The sequence below is a fragment of the Panthera leo genome, chromosome E2, assembly GCF_018350215.1.
Source record: "Panthera leo isolate Ple1 chromosome E2, P.leo_Ple1_pat1.1, whole genome shotgun sequence".
Classification (NCBI taxonomy): domain Eukaryota; kingdom Metazoa; phylum Chordata; class Mammalia; order Carnivora; family Felidae; genus Panthera; species Panthera leo.
In genome coordinates this window covers 1,197,965-1,213,008 of record NC_056693.1, presented here as the reverse complement: position 1 = coordinate 1,213,008, position 15,044 = coordinate 1,197,965, and the positions used below count along the sequence as shown (strand labels likewise).

General features: G+C 49.4%; 2 protein-coding genes across 5 annotated transcripts in view; both read left to right on the top strand.

Moving 5' to 3' along the window:
* The window catches only part of LOC122208947 (zinc finger and SCAN domain-containing protein 4-like), a 197,679-nt gene that overhangs the window by 58,020 nt on the left and 124,615 nt on the right, over positions 1-15,044 (top strand). The gene's annotated exons all lie outside the window — the stretch shown is intronic.
* LOC122208946 (zinc finger protein 530-like) overlaps positions 7,309-15,044 on the top strand; it is a 36,534-nt gene continuing 28,798 nt past the window's right edge. For all 4 annotated transcript variants that reach the window (XM_042920408.1, XM_042920406.1, XM_042920405.1 and 1 more), the window contains exons 1-3: positions 7,309-7,514; positions 10,117-10,243; positions 11,704-14,282. In XM_042920408.1, coding sequence (XP_042776342.1) covers positions 7,482-7,514; positions 10,117-10,243; positions 11,704-13,088 — 1,545 coding nt within the window. In that variant the 5' untranslated portion in view covers positions 7,309-7,481 and the 3' untranslated portion in view covers positions 13,089-14,282. The remainder of the gene's footprint in view (positions 7,515-10,116; positions 10,244-11,703; positions 14,283-15,044) is intronic.

The following is a 15,044-nucleotide window of genomic DNA, read 5'->3' as shown; positions in this document are numbered from 1 at the left end:
GTATTCATGGAACCATATCTTTATCCTTCTGTGCCTGGCTTATATCACTTAGCGTAATGTTTTCAAGGTTCATTCATCTTATGGCATGTTTCAGCATTTTATTGCTTCTTACCACTGAAAAATATTCCATTGTTTGGGCATGCCACATTTTATCCATTCATCTATTGACGGACGCTGGGTTGTTTCCACTTTCTGGCTGTTGTGATTAATGCTGCTATGAACATGGGTGTACAAGTATAGATTTGAGTCCCTGCTTTCCATTTGTTGCAGTATATGCCCAGGAATGGAATTTTTTTTTGGTCGGATGACCTATCTCTATTAAGCTTAATGAGAAGCCGTATTCTGCCTTCTCACTTTGCAACATTTTATATTCTCATAAGAAGTGTACAAGGGTTCACGTTTCTCCACAGCCTTGGCAACAACTTGTTATTTTACCCTTTTGAAAATAGTCATCTTGGTAGATGTAGATTGGTATCTCATGGTGGTTTCATTTGTATTTCCTTAATGACCTATGGTGTTGACATCTGAAGTAATTTACTCCTGCTGTTTCCATTGTCCTTTTCCTCATTTGTTTTCCCTCTCTTCTGTGTAACTGTATAAACTGTATAAACATGTACTGATACCTACTCCTCTCAGATGAAACTCTGCCTCCTTTCACTTCCTGAAAGCTCTATCCCATTTCTCAAAGTGTCCCTCCCAGTCAGGTTTGCAGCACACACGTTAAATTCCTTTCCCCACTCTCTCTTCTGTTCTCCAAATGAAGTCAGGGAAACCCATCTTTCTTCCAGTGAGTAAACTCCACGCGGTAAAACAGATACCCAGCAGAAAGCTGACGCCCTCTATTGGAAATAGAGGTAATCTATAAAATGAGTGGAGGCTGTCATTTGGGGATTTTTCTTCCCTCTCTTTCAGCTCACAAAATAACTTCCCTAACTCAAGTGAGTCCTGTTATAGAAGGGGTTCCTCCTGCTTTACATAGGATTTTCCTTCTGCTTTAAATCAGGTCTGAGATTTCATGCTATATGGTTGACCCTTGAACAACACAGGTTTGAATTGCATGGGTCCAGTTATAGGTGAATTTTTTTCAATACATACAGTACAGTGCTGTAAGTGTATATGTATATTTGTTTCTTGTTCGTTACTAACATTTTTTTCTCTACCTTACTTAATTGGAAGAATACAGTATATAATACAAACAAAAAAATGTAATCAACTGTTTATGTTATTGGTAAGGATTCTGGTCAACGGTAGGCTATTAGTAGTTAAGTTTTGAGGGAATCAAAAGCTATAGGGATTTCAACTGCCGTGATTGGAGAGGTGGAGAAAGTTGAGGGGCTGGGGAAATGGGAGTTGGGGGTGTCAGCGCTAACCCCTGCTCATTCAAGAGTTAAGTACACTCTGGAATTCCTGTGTGGTCCTGACAAAGTGGGGTATGGGCAGAGAAGAAGCCTTAGAAACCTGCATGAGGTCACAGAGAATTTGGCAGAAAACTAAGGTGCAGGGCAAGGCTGGGAAAGGATAGAAAACAGCTGGCAGGGTGCTGAGAACAGGCTGGAGGATGCACAGGCCTCACAGTGCGGGTAGTATTAGAATCCTGACCAGCCAGAGGGGAGACACCCCCCTGAAACACTCTAGATGGTCATTGGAGACCCTAGAAAGGCCGCACTTTAGGTGTAACAGGGTGCCCTAATATTTATTTATTTATTTATTTATTTATTTATTTATTTATTTATTTATATCATATATGTCATATCATCTATCATATATCATATGTATCATCCCTTAATCTGAAGAAAGTGCTGGGCTCTCACTGATCCCCCTTTCCTGAGGGAACCTGATTTATTCTTTCCCTCCGCGGACAGATATTCTCATCGGTCAGTGGGTCAGGTGTGATCTGAGGTCCCATCTGACCAGGGACAGCGTGGGCTGGGCACAGAGGGGGTGGAACTTGAGACCCCACAGCGCCACCCTCCGCCAGAGTTCCCCCTTTCCACCCAAGGGGTCTCCAGGGGGCGCCCGCCCGGGTTCCGGGAGCGGCGCAGGCCGCGAGCTGCCCCGAGGGCGCCCCGAAAGACAGCAGGGAGCTGCGGGGTCCTCCCGGCAGGGCTCCCCCGGATCTCTCAGGATCCAGGCGCTGGGTTTCCGCCGCGGATCCCAGGGGCGAAGGCCCCTCCCACTTCGGGCCGCATACCTGGCCTGTGTGGGCGGAGGCCAAATCCCGATCTTTGCGGGCGACCCGCGGGAGGCGGCTGTTGGCTGGGATCCGGCGAGTTCTCGGCCCCTGTCGGCGGGAACGGACTGTACACTTTGCCTAAGGCTTCTTCGAGCCTTGGTGCTCGACTCACAGGGGTCGTTTCCGGCCTGGAGGCTGTTCTCTCCCGTCCTGACCCCAGTCCCTAAGCGCCCGGGACTGACTCTGATGCATCGGACTACGGCCACATGACGCGCAATCACACGACAGTCGCTTGCCGTTGGGTCCGTGTGCACCTGCAGTCCCGGGGAGCATCCGAGCCCGGTGGAGTCTGAAGAAATACACGTCTAAACACTTCGGTGATCACCTGCCCACAAGACTCGCAGAAACTGGGTTTCAGCCCACTTGGGGAGCGGAGCTCAGCCTCTGCCCTCGGACAAAGCAGCGCTACTTCCCAGAGACCCTCGTGGGGCCGGTGACCTTTGCTCCGCAGTGACAAGTGCGGAGCGCCCCTCGCGGAGACCAGCAGTGGCCCTACACCATCCGAAAAAGCCTTCTGCCCAGCGGAGACGCTAAGCCAATGAGCGTTCCGGATGGAGTGCTTCCGTGTTAGACGTAGGCTGGGGGCGGGGCTTCCGGCGTCGCTACCGTGGTGTGCGCACGCACACGGCCTGCGGAGTGTGGGGTCCCGCCCAAGGTGATGAGGCCCGAAGACCCGAGTCGGACTTAACTGAGCCACCAAGGCGCACCGAAGGCACAAACAGGTTTCTAAATCCCCTCGTGTCTTAAGACTTGTGTGGCATAAGTGCCTGACAGTAAGCATGAGGATTATAATGCAGGTTGAGCTTTTGATTGCCAAGGCATCCATTGCAAAGACATCCATCTGAAATACACATATTGCCTACCGTACAACACAGCTACTAACAAAACAACTAAGTTCCTCCTTTAGAAAGCCATGAATAACCCGGAGAACTGATTGCCTTTGGGACCTCGCTTTTCTCTCTTGAAACCCTAGTGTCCAGCCCATTCTTCTTCTTTAAATCCACCTGCAAAACCTGGGCACCCCGCCCTTGGGCACCAATAAAGGCAGAGCCCCGGGTCGGAGCTTCCTCTCTCCCTCTCTACCCTTGACCCGCTATGTGGCCCTTGGCATGACTTGTACCCTCTGGGACCTGTGAGGAAAAAATCTTGTCCTTTGAAGTTCCCTCATGGTTTTTGCTGAAGCGCAACTTGCAGTCATAATAAGAACTGTAAGAGCCAGTCCACCTACCAACATTGGCTCCATGGGGCTCACCACCAGTACGATGGCCCAAGCAAGGACCTCAGGCATTAATAGCAGTAGAATCACTTTTGATAGGCTGAGACAGACATAAGAGACTTGTGACTGTCCAACTGAGAAATAGTTGGTAATTTTCAAATCTCTTTCTCTGTTTCTCCTTTCCACCCAAAATTAGTGTTGGGATTTCCCTGCACACCGGTCTATTTTCCTTTCACCTACTCCACCTGAAGTTACCCCCTTGGTCATCTCATCCAGTCTCATCTTTTCGATACTTAGAAGCTTACAAACTAAGTGTTCAGAGTTAATCCTGACAACACTGCTCTCGAAAATTCTCGAGATTTGCCTGCCGACTTGACAGCTATATTCACATGCTCAACAGGCATCTTGTACTTACTATGTTGGTGTCTGAATTCCCGATCTTCCCTCCTAACCTGTTTCTACTGCTTTCCCACAATCTCAGCTGATGGCAATTCCCTCATTCTACTACTGTTCATGTATGAAGTTTGAGAGTCATATTCTGTACCGTTCCTTTGCTCATGCCAATTGAGCAACCCAATTGAAAATCCCTTAGGAATGAAAAGAAATGACTTCAAAACACATCGAGTACCTAACGATACTGTGTCCAGTACTGCCCCAACTTTGATTGCAGACCTCATTACCTCTCACCTAGATGTCTGTGATAAGTCACCCGGCTAGTCATCTATCTGCTGCTAACCTTACCTCTTTTTAGGTTCTCAGCCTGCCTTCTCCTCATTTCTCATTCAGACACTTAGCATGATGTTCCAGTCCCTGTCATGATTCCTCTATCAACCAGGATAAAATGGAAAGTTCTTCCAGTGATCTACAGTGCCTTTCATGATCCAACTGTAGCTTTTACCAAGCCGTTCCTCACTCACATGCTTTCAGTTGCATTATCTTTCTTACTCTGACTGGAACATGAAAGGTCAGCACTGGCCCAAGGCATCTGTTCTAGCTGTTTCCTCTATGGAACACAAGGCTATACACAGAGTTCACTCCACGGTCTTCAAGGCATTCCTTAAATATGCTTTTATTAGTGGAGCATCCCACTCAATTCTCTTTTTCTCCAGCTTTATTGAGGAATAGTTGACAAACCCTCTTCGATATCACAACCCATCTGCAGTCACTCTCTTGCACTTCTCATCATTGTTATCTTTTTTTTTTTTCTGTTTCAAAGCACCTGTTCACTTAAAAGATAGTATGTTGTTTATATTTATTTTTATTAATATCCTTAATATGATTATAAGCAACATGAAATAGGGTTTGTTATCTCATTTGTTTCCTGACACATTATGCACACCCAATAAAAAGATTAATGCACCACGTATGCTCAGTAAATGTTTCTTTAATGTTTACTTATTTATTTTGAGGGAGAGAGAGAATCCCAAGGAGGCTCCGTGCTGTCAGCACCGAGCCTGATGCAGGGCTTGAACTCACGAAGCATGAGACCATAACCTGAGTCAAAATCAAGAGTGGGACGCCTAACCGACTGAGGCACCCAGGCGCACCACAATAAATGTTTATTGAAATAACAAAATGAGACACCACTGTCTCCTTGTTCATCTTTATTACCCTGGAAAAGTTTTTTTAATTCTCTTTCTCTATGTATCCCTCAAATCTGGTATTTTTTTAATGTTTGTTTTTGAGAGAGAGAGAGAGAGAGAGAATGCACAAGCAGGGGAGGAGCAGAGAGAGACAGGGAGACACAGAATTCAAAGCAGCCTCCAGGCTCTGAGTTGTCAGCACAGATCCTGATGTGGTCTTGAACTCACAAACCATGAGATCATGACCTGAGCTGAAGTCGGACGCTTAACTGACTGAGCCACCCAGGCACCCCTGAAATCTGCTATTTTTAAGCGTCCATGGGAATTTTAAAATATCACATTTGGAGAAGCCCTCAGGATGGCAGGAACCCAGAATGCAATCTGCTCACTATTTTACCTTGTTTCATAGAATGGAAGGTCCTTTGGTCACCTGCTATTGATATTTATCTCAATAATACCGGGGAGAATACATATCTTTAATTATTGAGATATGCAGTCTCATCAGTTAGAGGTGAAATGATAATAACTTCCCAGAAAGAGATGAGATGACAGATACACAGGCCTTTATTTCAAGGCTCATATACTTATTTTTACATGTATGTGGATACCACCATGACAACCACCATCCTGGCAGCAAATGGTGATGTGGTAAATACGATTTCCAGATAAGTGTCAAATTTAAGAAAGAACATATTATGAAAATAATAAAGAAATACTGTCTTGAAAATCAATACTTCTTGCTTGCGTTGGGACATAAATACAAGGAGAGGCACGTGGCTGGTGTCTGAGGGACCCAGAGACATGTCATCCTCTTCTACTTGCTTTAGGGCTACCTACTGTTCTGTGTTCTCTCTGATAGCCTGAGTTCATCTTTTGTCTCTGTCCAAACTGACTGATCCTCACAATATCCACTCTGAAGCCTTCGTTATGCATGAAGTGAGGATCAGTAAGAAAATGTGTTTAACTCACAGCTGCTCTATAGCCATTGTTGGCATATACATGTTTTTCTTTTCCGGGCATAATTTGCTGACGGAAGTTGGTAGGAGTATTAACTTTTTTTTTTCTTTTTTTACCTTTTACTGATATTTTCCCAGCGCTATCCTGCCACTATCCCTGAATGACTACATAACCGTTATTAATGGGTTTCAGTGATTTTCATTTCACAACTGTTTCTGAGATCATCTCAACTCCCCATACAGACACCATCCCTGCAGTAGCAGCAGGAACGATAATAACTTCCCGTCAAATGGATGAGATCTTCGTGTCCCAAACCTTTACTTCATAGTCTGGTATCCTCTTTGCCCAGGTGCCTCTATATTAGCGAACACTATAGACACTGTCCTTTTCCAAAATGACATTTGGTAAGTGGCTCTCCTTTTATTATTGTTTTTAAGTTTATTTATTTTGAGAGAGATAGAGCATGAGAAGGGGAGAGGCAGAGAAAGGGAGAGAGAGAATCCCAAGCAGGCTTCGCCCTGTCAGCACAGTTGTCTCTTCTTTTAAATACTCGCCAGATTCCTAAAAGTAATTAAATGTGGCTAAGGATAGGGAGTAACAGATAATATGGATACAAACCCGTGTTCCTCAGTGAGTTGGACACAATCACTACCTACACGGCCAGCAGAGAGATTTTCTGTGGGAACCAACAACAGAGTTCACCTTTGTCCTCCTGCTCTACGGCAGTCTAACACTTTGTTTCCTCTCTGTCCTGTCCCTGTGCGGAGTCTTTTTCTTTTGTTCCTGACCCAGCGTACTGAAACTCACAAAGCTGACTCTAACGTTTCGGGCTAGAGGCATTTGAAAAGAAAGAAGATAAACTATTAGGCTCCACGTTTTGGGTCTGCACGACTCTGTGGAATGGACTGAGTCACTGGGAGCATCTGAAATACTACTTCTAGAATCCGAGAGAATGCTAAGCTTCAAGGAGTCCGAAATAACTTCTCTAAACACCTAGGTGATCAGTTGCACACGACACTCCTCAGAAATCTAAGAGCAGCCCCTTAAAGGAGCGAGGCCCCTCCCCCGCCCTTGGGAGACGGAGACACCACCTCTCAGCACCTCTCCCTCCTAGTCTGCGGGTGAGGGGCGCCCCGCGCCAGGGCTTTTCGTGCTGTAGAACTACACTACCCAGAGGACGCTGCGCCGGGCGTCGTCGTCGTTTAGCCAATAGAGGCTCACGAGAAGGGCAATTCCGTGTGTTCCCATCGTGTCGGGGCGGGACTTCCGGCGTCCTCCTCGTGGCGGTAGTTTTGGCTGCTGTGAGCTCTATGTGCTGGGTCACGGACTCCTGAGGTCGGGTGGTGACTGAGGGGACCGAGGAGGCGCGAGGGGAGGCGCTGACCCCGCCGCGCAGACTGGCGTCCGCGACTCCTCAACGCCGCCCGGGCTGCCCCGCGCCGGGGCCGGGACGGGGACCGCTGGCCCGGGTGTCCGCTCCGCCCAGAGTCAGATGGCGGCGACCGCGCGCAGGGACCCGGCTCAGGTAAACGCGCGCCCCCCCGGGCCCCCCTCTCCCCCCCCGCCCCAGACCCTCCAGGCCCGAGCGCGGGGCGCCTGCTCGCGTCCCTGCGGCCCAGGTACCGGTGTCCGGGCCGGGGAGGCGCTCGCGTGTGGGGACCCTGTGTCTGAGCGCTGGCACGACAGGGTGCGGGAGCGGGCTGCAGGGGAGGGGTCGGCTGGTGCAGGGCTGCAGGGGGCGCCGAGGGGGAGGAATTGGGGGGTGTGGGGTCCTCCCTCTGCCCTCAGGGGAACAGAGGGTGTGCGGCGGGGTCACGGGGGGACTGGCAGGTGGCCATCAGAGGCTGGGAGCCATTGAGCATTGTGAACAGGAAAGGCCTCACCTGAATTAGCCTTTTTAAAAAGTTTTTACAAGGTGCTAAGGGGACCAGACCGGAGGAAGGATGATAATAGGAAGCACAGGGAGGTTTTGGTCCCTGTCCAAGGTCATACAGTTGTAAGACTCAGCTCTGGGGACTGAGGATCAGAGAGACTGTAGTTATCCCAGGTCACCTGGCTCCAGGGCCGGGCAGGGGTGCAGGGTAGCCCCGAGCCCATGGAGCCCTGCCATGGTCACCTGCCTCTCCGAATTTTCCTCTTCACGCAGACCGTTATCAGTACAGAAGCACTTATGAACCCTGCAGAGGTGAGTGAGTGGATGGTGTTCCAGAACCTCACTGGTCCTGATTCCTCTCTTTATCTCTGTGATTGTGGTGTCCTGACACTCTTCATTTATCATTCTTCCAGGCCTGGGGACTGGGAACAGGTTCTAAGCCCAGGGTCCTCAGACCAGGCTGGGGGTTCTGTGGAGTGGTTCCTGTTGCTGGCAGCCAATAGAATGAGGTGTGGAGGACGGTTGCCCCAGTATAGTACCAGTGTCTGCAGCCCTTTGGAGGCGAGACTGAGCTGAACAAGGGTAGCTCAGTGTCCTTTCTCATGGGAACAGAGAGCACAGGGGCAGGAGTCAGACCTGGGATGGCCCCCTGAGAAGTTGGGTGTCTACTCTGGAGATGGTGGGAACAGTGGGAGCTTTGGAGCAGAGGAGGGATCTGTTCAAGCTCTTATGCTTCCTGCGGCTGCAGCACAGAGAACAGACTGGGCGAGTGAGCGAAGTGGCAGGAAGACCAGGGAGGAGGGTACTGCAGTAGTCCAGTGAGCGCTGATGATGTGGACCGGTGCGGTGGCCTTGGAGGGGGTAGAGATGGCTGGATTCTGAATCAGGTTTTTTCAGTAGATCTGTGATTTTCTGATTTTGAAGGTGAGAAAGAAGAAAGTAGAAGGGTTTCTTAAGAGGGTCCCACCCTCCTGACCTAATCAAAATCTGATCACCACCCCAAAAGGCCCCACCTCCAAATCTCCAAATTCTATCACACTGGGGGTTAGGGCTCCAAACATACCACTTTTGGGAGAATGCGTACATTCGGTCCGTAACGCAGTGGGTCACGTTGAGGAGGGGTAATCCCAGTCATGATGATGTTAATAGTAGCCTCAGAAGGGGTGAGTGAGGTCAGAGGCTGGGTCTCGTGCTTGGTCACCTAGTTGGGGGGTGCAGACCAGTGTCTGCGTGTGGGTCAGTGAAAGAGAGGAGTGGTGGGAACAGTGCGGGAGAGTGGATGACCTGATGGGAGCAAGGCTTCTGAGAGGTGGGTGCACATGAGATGATGCAGGAGTGTGGGAGTAATGGAGGCAACATGGTGGTGAGGCCAGGACTGCTGCTTACTCACTGCTCTGGGGTCACCAGGACTTTGTTGTGACCTTGGTGTGCCTGGGCACTTTCGGTCGGGCAGCTGGATTAGCTCGGGGGCCAAGTGCTCATGTAGGAGAATCTCTGGACCTGGGGTGGAAAGGCTCTGGGACTGGCTCTGGATGAGGGTTGGACAGAGAGAAGAAGGCTTGACCGGCGAGAGCCGATCAAGTGCGGCATGAGTGGAGGAGGGTCATGAGTGCTGAGATCCACAAGTGGTTCCGTGTGGCTGCGGTTGAAGCGAGGAGCCGTCAGGCAGGGAGACCTACGGAGCAGGACTCTGGGCTGCCTCTGGCAGTGGGACCATTGGAGGTGTGCTGCTGTAGTTCTGGAACGTGTTTGAATTTGCCAGACTCTATGCCATGGAAGAAGGATGGGGGGTGCCTGTGGTACAGAGCAGGGAGAACTAGGAGAGAGTGGGAAGTGAAGGCCCGAGGGCCCTGGCCTTGAGAACATAAGAGAGAAATGGGAGCCCACACCCTTGGTTACGTCTGGGACATCTGATCTGGAGAATTGCTTAGCGAGAGAGTGTGTCCCTCTTGGGGAACTTGGCAGGGTGGTCTCAGAGAAGGTCTGGCCTGGTGAGTGGCAGCTGCTGGAAGGGGCCTGACATCAGAATTTTGGTATCGTCTACCTGCCCACCTGCCCGTCGTTGCTGTGGGTGGACATGGTGATCAAAGGGACCAGAACGAGACAGTGTGCATCAGATGCCCCAGGGCCTGGTGTCTTCTCTGAGATGGGGATGTGGGGAGGTGGGTGAGCAGGGGAAGGATGAGTGGGTGGATGAACTTGGGAATCCTAGGGGAGAAGCTGATTATGGAATGAACTGTCCCCACTCTGGCAGAGTTGTGTGACTTTCGAGGACGTGGCCGTGTACTTCTCCCAGGAGGAGTGGGGGCTCCTTGATGAGGCTCAGAGGTTCCTGTACCACGACGTGATGCTGGAGACCTTTGCACTTACAACATCCCTGGGTAAGGCCTTCATCTTCCTCTCAGTGTTGTGAGCTGCTCTTTCTCCCTCTCCCAGAGCTAAACCTTGGCCTCTGCTAACTTCCCCACTTCCTTGGCATGTGTGCTGTGGGTGCCAGTGCTAAGCTATGTTCACTGCCCCAAGCGGTGCCCTCAGCAAGCCGCCCTAATACCTGCTACCCCACCGTGTGCAGGGAAGGGTCTGGGAATCTGGGAGTCCCACAGTCACCCGAATGGATCTCACATTGCTCACCCTCTCCCTGGTGGGATGACTGTGTCCAGATTCGTGGCATCTTGTGCCCCAGGTTTTGCCTCCTCCTTTTTTTTTTTTAAATTGAGATATAATTGACATGCGACATATTGGTTTCAGGCATACAGTGTAATGATTTGATACTTGTATATGTTGTGGAATGCTTACTACATTACGTGTAATGAACGTTCATCACCATACAGAGTTGCAGATATTTTTTCCTTGTGATGAGAACTTTTAAAGATTTCCTTATGATTGCCTATATCAGGAATTGTAAACATCGTCATGGTCCCTACTTACGTGGTCCTTAGACCTTTCTTGAAAGACCGTGCTTTGAGATTTTAATTGCAGTGTTCCTTTCTGTGGTCCGACATTTCCTAGTTGCTCTGGGCTGGTGCTGACCCCTCACCTGTCCTGTCTTTCCCTAAGGACTTGCCTCACTCAGGTCCTACGTAGTTCTCCAACTGGGAGTCTGAGGAGGGTGCTGGCTGCTTCGCAGGGTGGACTTGGCCCGGCGGTCTCAGAGAAGGCCTGGCCTGGTGAGTGGCAGCTGCTGGAAGGGGCCTGACATCAGGGCTGTGTTTAAAGTATACCAGGAACCCGCCCTGTGTTCACCAGCGTTTCGGTGCAGGTGCCACTGGACACATCATTTCTACACCTTTTTTCTGCATACTCTATGCTTTTCTGACTCTGAGTCACATTTCATCTGTGACTTCTATTCCTGGCTGTCCCCGGCTTTCTGACCTCCATCACTTGTTCCTCTCCACCACGTGGTCTGCAGTTCTCCTGTACGTAATGTGTTGTGACGTGTGCACATATCCTTAAATTGTCCTTGAACACCAGATACTCAGTTCCACTGGTATTTCCTTGGGCCTGGGCAGAACCATCGTTCTTAGTAGCGCAGACTTGTCCCCAGACAACAAGTTCCTGCTGAAGGCTGTTGGCATAGGAGTGAATTAGTGATCCTGCCTCCCCTCCCTGTGTGGCACCCCCTACTTGTGCCCTTTGTCCCAAAAGGTCTCCCTCATTCTGTCATCTTTAGAGGCCCAGTACTGCAAAGCAGCCCTCCCTTCAAATTGGTGCCCCATTCTGAAATTATACCCGTGGATTCTGTCTTTGGTTTGAAAGTATATTTTTGACACACATTTTTGATGGGACTTCCCTCTCTTCCTCAGAGGTAAAGTATACTTTATCAGCATTTCTCTGCTTTCAGATTGTTGGTGTGGAGCAGAGAATGAGGAAGTACCTTCTGAGCAGAGTGTTTCTGTAGAAAGAGTGTCACAGGTCAGGACTTCTAAGACAGGTTCATCAATCCAGAAGACTCACCTCTGTGAGAATTGTGTCCCAGTCTTGAAAGACAATTTGCAACCTTCTGAGCTCCGAGCGGCATGTTCTGGGCAGACATCATACTTGGGTGGGGCGACCAGAGGCTTCTGGTTTGGTGCAAACCTTCACCAGTATCAAAAGCATGACAGTGGAGAGAAAATGTTCAAAATGGATATGGACAGTGCCTTGTTAGTGACGAGCTGCAGATTCCACGTGTCAGCGAGGCCCTTTGCCAGTGGGGAAGGTGGAAAGGACTTTCTAGCTCCCTCAGGCCCTCTCCAGCACCTGGATATGCCCAATAGCGAGAAGCCCCAGAGCAGCATTGAGTGTGGGGAGCCCTTTACCAGCGGAATAAGTCACAAGTGGATCAAATGCAGGACAGCTTTCAGCAACACTCACACTCTTGACCACCAGAGATTCCACGATGGAGAAGGTCTTGACGAATGTAGCAAATGTGGAAAAGACGTCAGCTGTAAATACAGACCTTTTCAGCACCAGAAAATTCACACCGCAGAAAGATCTTACAAGTGTAGTGAATGTGGGAGGTTCTTTAGTCGCAAAACCCATCTCATTCGACACTGGAGAGTTCACACTGGAGCAAAGCCTTATGAGTGCATAGAATGTGGCAGATCTTTCAGCCAGAAATCTGACCTCATTCAACACCAAAGAGTTCATACTGGAGAGAGGCCGTACGAGTGCAGTGAATGTGGGAAGTCCTTTATCCAAAAATCTATCCTTATTAAACACCTGAGAGTTCATACTAACGAAAGGCCTTACAAATGCATTGAATGTGGGAAATCATTTACCCAAAGTTCTGGCCTTCTTCGCCACAAGAGAGCTCACGCTAGAGCAAGGCCTTATGAATGCACTGAATGTGGGAAATCGTTTAGTTGTAAAACCCACCTCATGAGACACTGGAGAGTTCACACTGGAGTAAGGCCTTATGATTGCATTGAATGTGGGAAATCTTTTAGTGAGAAATCTGTCCTCATTCAACACCAAAGAGTTCACACTGGAGAAAGGCCTTATGAGTGCAATGAATGTGGGAAGTCCTTTAGCCAGAAATCTGTCCTCATTCAACACCAAAGAGTTCACACTGGAGAAAAGCCGTATGAATGCGGTGAATGTGGGAAATCCTTCAGCCGTAAAACCCACCTCGTTCGACACCAGACAGTTCACTCTGGAGCAAAGCCTTATGAGTGCAATGAGTGTGGGAAATCCTTTAGCCAGAGCTCTGGCCTCCTTCGACATAGGAGAGCTCACCTGCAGTGAATGAGAAATCCTTTAGCTGCAAACTCAGCTCAGTCAACACCAAAGAGTTCTCACAAAGTGAAACAGATGCAGAGAATGTGCCCTTTCCTTACTTAGTTTAATTGTGGTGGAGGAAAGCCTCTTGAGCCATCTGCCTGAACTGAATTTTATAGATCTGAAAACATCTACAGACTGGAGATTTCCCTGTAAGTTTCAGTTATGCGGGAAGCATGTACAACCTGTCCAAGCTCCTTGCCAGGTTGATGTCACTACCAGTTTCGGTGGCAGCAGCCACTTCAGCTCTACCACGTGGCCAGTCCCCACAGTGTGCGTCAGTCACCTTGGTCTGCTTGTCAAAGCTGACCTCTGCTCTCCCATGTGCTAGAGGAAATCAAGAGTATCCTGAGCCTTATGAGATCTTCATTCCCTTCTCTCTTGACAAGTTAGCACGTGGATTTGACCCTCTGTTGGCCTCTAGAACACTATCTGGGTTCTGCTGATGGCCTGCGCAGAAGAACTAGATTTTTGAGAGATCTAACTGGTCTCAGGGAGTGCTCTTGATGAGGTTTTCCAGCTTCCAAGTCATCGAACCGGAAACTGTCGCACAGCTTTGGCTGGTTTGTGCAATACTAAAGGCCTTTCTGTTTAAGCACCTTTAATCTTAGAAACTCTGTCCACAGTGTAGGGTAGCTTGAAGGACTGCCAACTTGAAGTGGAAAGTTGTGAGGGGATGCAAACGTTGGTGCCTCAGAGGGGACAGTGTGATGGTAGAGTGTAGTGCTCTCCAGTTGTATCATAGTCTGCGTTGCTGCCAGGACCTCCTAGGAAAGACTGCTCTGTGGTCCTGAGTTTTTGCCTGGATGCCAGAGGTCACCCTGAGAAAGGGGCAGTTGTGACAACACCCGTGCTTTTGGAGACAACGTGAAATTTTCCTTGTTCACGGGCTACCTCAGTGCCCAGCAGTGCTGAGGAAAATCAGCCCCAGGTCCTGCAGAGGAGCTGTGCACCCTGATACCCAGAGCTCAGTAGGCCAGTGTCGCTGGCTGTAAGACTGCAGGGGCAAGGGAACCCATAATTGGCACAGAAACACTATCAATAGAGCGTGGAGGAGACTGCCGCAGGGTACGTGGAGTGCGCCTCCCCCGGGTGTGCACCCACAGGTGTTTCGGTGACTGACTGCAGGCTGCGAGTGTACAGAAATCTCAGGATCTCCAGGTGGGTTTATCTTGTGTGGCTGAAGTCATTGGCAGACCAGGGGTTTGTGGGTTCCTGTAGCCAATCTGAGCTGTTAACCTCAAGGCCGTTGCTGTACAGGCAACAGAAGAAGGCAGGGGAGAAGGGAGATCCTGTACTCTGGGGATATGGCTATTGTGACCCAGCTAGCAATGCCCTTACTCTGGTGGAAATGGCTTTCACTGTTGGCCAGCATTAACTGCCACTGAGGAAAGGCTGACCCTCAGGCATGAGTGAGACAGTGGAGTCAATACAGAGTTCCCAGACCTGATGTTCTGAAGGGTGGGAGATTTGGATTTTTACTGTGAACCACTTCTGAAAGCTGTATTAAGTTAAGGCATAATAAACATAGACTAAATTGAACGTATTTAAAGCATTACAACATGGTGAGTTTTGACCTGTGTACACTTAGGAAACCGTCACTGTTAGCAGTGATAATGAGCATGTCTGTCACCTGCATGTTTTCCTTTCTCCCTTTTATAATCTCTCTCTGGCCCTCCAGGCAACCATTGATTTGCGTTCTTTTAAAATTGATTGCATTTTTTGGGGCGCCTGGGTGGCTCGGTCGGTTAAGCGTCCGACTTCGGCTCAGGTCACGATCTCACGGTCCGTGAGTTAAAGCCCCGCGTCGGGCTCCGTGCTGACCTCTCAGAGCCTGGAACCTGTTTCAGATTCTGTGTCTCCCTCTCTCTCTGCCCCTCCCCTGTTCATGCTCTGTCTCTGTCTGTCTCAAAAATAAATAAA